Here is a 2,094-nt window from a genome sequence, read left to right as displayed (position 1 = left end):
ACCAGGCTGGCCTCGAACTCAGAAATTCGCCTGCTTCTGCCTCCCAAGTGCTGGGATTAAAGGCGTGCACCAGGACGCCCGGCTCCCCCCAAAATCTTTTACATGTACACTTATTTTGAAACAGGTCTGAGCTCTGCCTGATATGAAATAATACTGAGACATAGAAAAATATGGTCAAATTGTCCTAAAAGCAAGTTAATATCCACTGAAAAATGTCTCTAGCAAAGGTTCTCTGATTAGATTTAAAAGAAATAAGCCGGGCGCACACCTTTAATCCCAGCACTTGGGAGACAGAGGCAGGAGGATTTCTGAGTTCGAGGCCAGCCTGGTCTACACAGCGAGTTCCAGGATAACCAGGGCTATACAGAGAAACCCTGTCTTGAAAAACCAAAAAAAGAAAAAAGAAAAACAAGCTCCAATGTAAAGTACTACAGAAATACCCACACAGACAGAAGAAATATATTGAATAACAATAAAATAATACCACAGAAAATGTTTATAAAATAGGAAGGATGGACAGAAGGAGAGAAGTGAACAAGCTGTCTAAGATATGGCAGGAAGAAAACTGCAAGCTGAATGAATAGCAAATGGGAATCCTAAACAAGAGCATACTTGCTATGTACAAATAACAGCAAGTCAAAGAGTGTTGCAGAATGCAACAAGAGTTTATTGAAGAAAAGAAAAATGTGAAATTAGAAATATAACTTCTCCTAAAAAAGTAAATCAGTTCTAACAAAAGGTAGAAAATAAAGCTAATCACCTGAACTCAAAATATTTTATTCATATCCAAATCTTTTGTTATTAAGTATCCTGATCCATGCTGCTGAGAGACCTTGATTTTCTGGATGTTGTAGTGTATGCCTTTAATCTCATTACTTGGGAGGCAAAGGCAGGTAGATCTCTATAAATTTGAGCCTATTCGTCTAAGTTTTTTGTTACTTCAGATAAAGTTGAATATACAGCTAGGTCTTTGTCCCAAAGATACTATATAAACTTCAGTATTATTTTCAGCACTGAAACTAGCAGGTCTTTTGCTGTTTTCTTAGTGTAGTTTGCAACTAGCTTAAATTTAAGAACTCCTGACAATTTATGACCATGCAGAAAGGGAGGCAGTGGAGAGAAGAATGGAAGTTACTAGGGATGGAAGAAACATGGCCACTGGAGCAGAATATAAAACAGGGCCTCATTGTCCAATTAAAACAGAAAGAATAGGAATCCAGAGGAGAATTCCACTTTTCTTGGTTTACCTGTGTTTTTGCTTTTTGCTCAGAAGCAGCTGAGCTACAGAACCACAGGTCTCAGCTTCTTTCACCGCGTCCCTGAGCTTTCGAAAGAGATCATTCTCTGGGTATTTCCTATCCTCAGCATCTTCCAGCATTACTCTCAATTCAATCAAATCTGTAAAGACAAATATGATAATAGACATAAAAAAACCATTCTACAATGGTCATAAAGCTCACTCAAGTGTCACTAACATACTAGTAGAAACAATAGGGCTTTGAAAGTGTCTAGTGTAAACTCTTCTGATTAGATGCTTATTCTCAATGGATGACTTCACTCAAATAAGGTATGTCTGAACTGTTTCCTTTTCTCTTATCCCAATTTGTCTCTCTTGAAAACAATCAAAAGTCTTTCAGTGTCATTAATCTAATTCTGGCTCTCTAAAAAATACATGCCTAAGTACAACTTGTCTATTTTAAGCCAGCCTTTTCATTTAAAACAGATTCTCACTATGGTGGCACGGTCATCTAATTTCAGCACTAACACCAAGGGAAGAAAGGTCATGAGACAAAGCACACTCTGGGTCACAGCGAGCCATGGCCACCCTGCTACCTCGTCTCAGAAGCTGAGTCTATCAGGACAGCTAAGGACATGGACGAGAGAAAACCAAGTGTATATTCAACTCCACCATTATAAGCTAAAACATCCATTTGTTAATGGAGAACAAAACACACAAATAAAAAATTAAAGAAATATAACCTTTCTTATGGTTGAAGCTAGCTGACAATGCTTCTGTAACACGATTGACCCAAGTGTCATAGGACTGTGCTCTCACTTTGACACCATAAAGCAGAGATGGAAGGTCTTCTAGTG

The 2,094-nt window shown here is 38.3% G+C and overlaps 1 protein-coding gene across 1 annotated transcript in view; it reads right to left on the bottom strand.

Annotated features, from left to right (window-relative positions):
• The window catches only part of Kdm5a (lysine demethylase 5A), a 71,068-nt gene that overhangs the window by 31,261 nt on the left and 37,713 nt on the right, over nucleotides 1–2,094 (bottom strand). Inside the window, exons 16-17 of the mRNA XM_031383220.1 lie at nucleotides 1,981–2,088; nucleotides 1,248–1,398 (exon numbers count right to left, since the gene is read on the bottom strand). Of these exons, the coding sequence (XP_031239080.1) occupies nucleotides 1,248–1,398; nucleotides 1,981–2,088 (259 nt within the window). The remainder of the gene's footprint in view (nucleotides 1–1,247; nucleotides 1,399–1,980; nucleotides 2,089–2,094) is intronic.

Source organism: Mastomys coucha, unplaced genomic scaffold (genome assembly GCF_008632895.1).
Source record: "Mastomys coucha isolate ucsf_1 unplaced genomic scaffold, UCSF_Mcou_1 pScaffold20, whole genome shotgun sequence".
In the NCBI taxonomy this organism is placed as follows: domain Eukaryota; kingdom Metazoa; phylum Chordata; class Mammalia; order Rodentia; family Muridae; genus Mastomys; species Mastomys coucha.
This window is presented reverse-complemented; position numbering and strand designations above follow the sequence as displayed.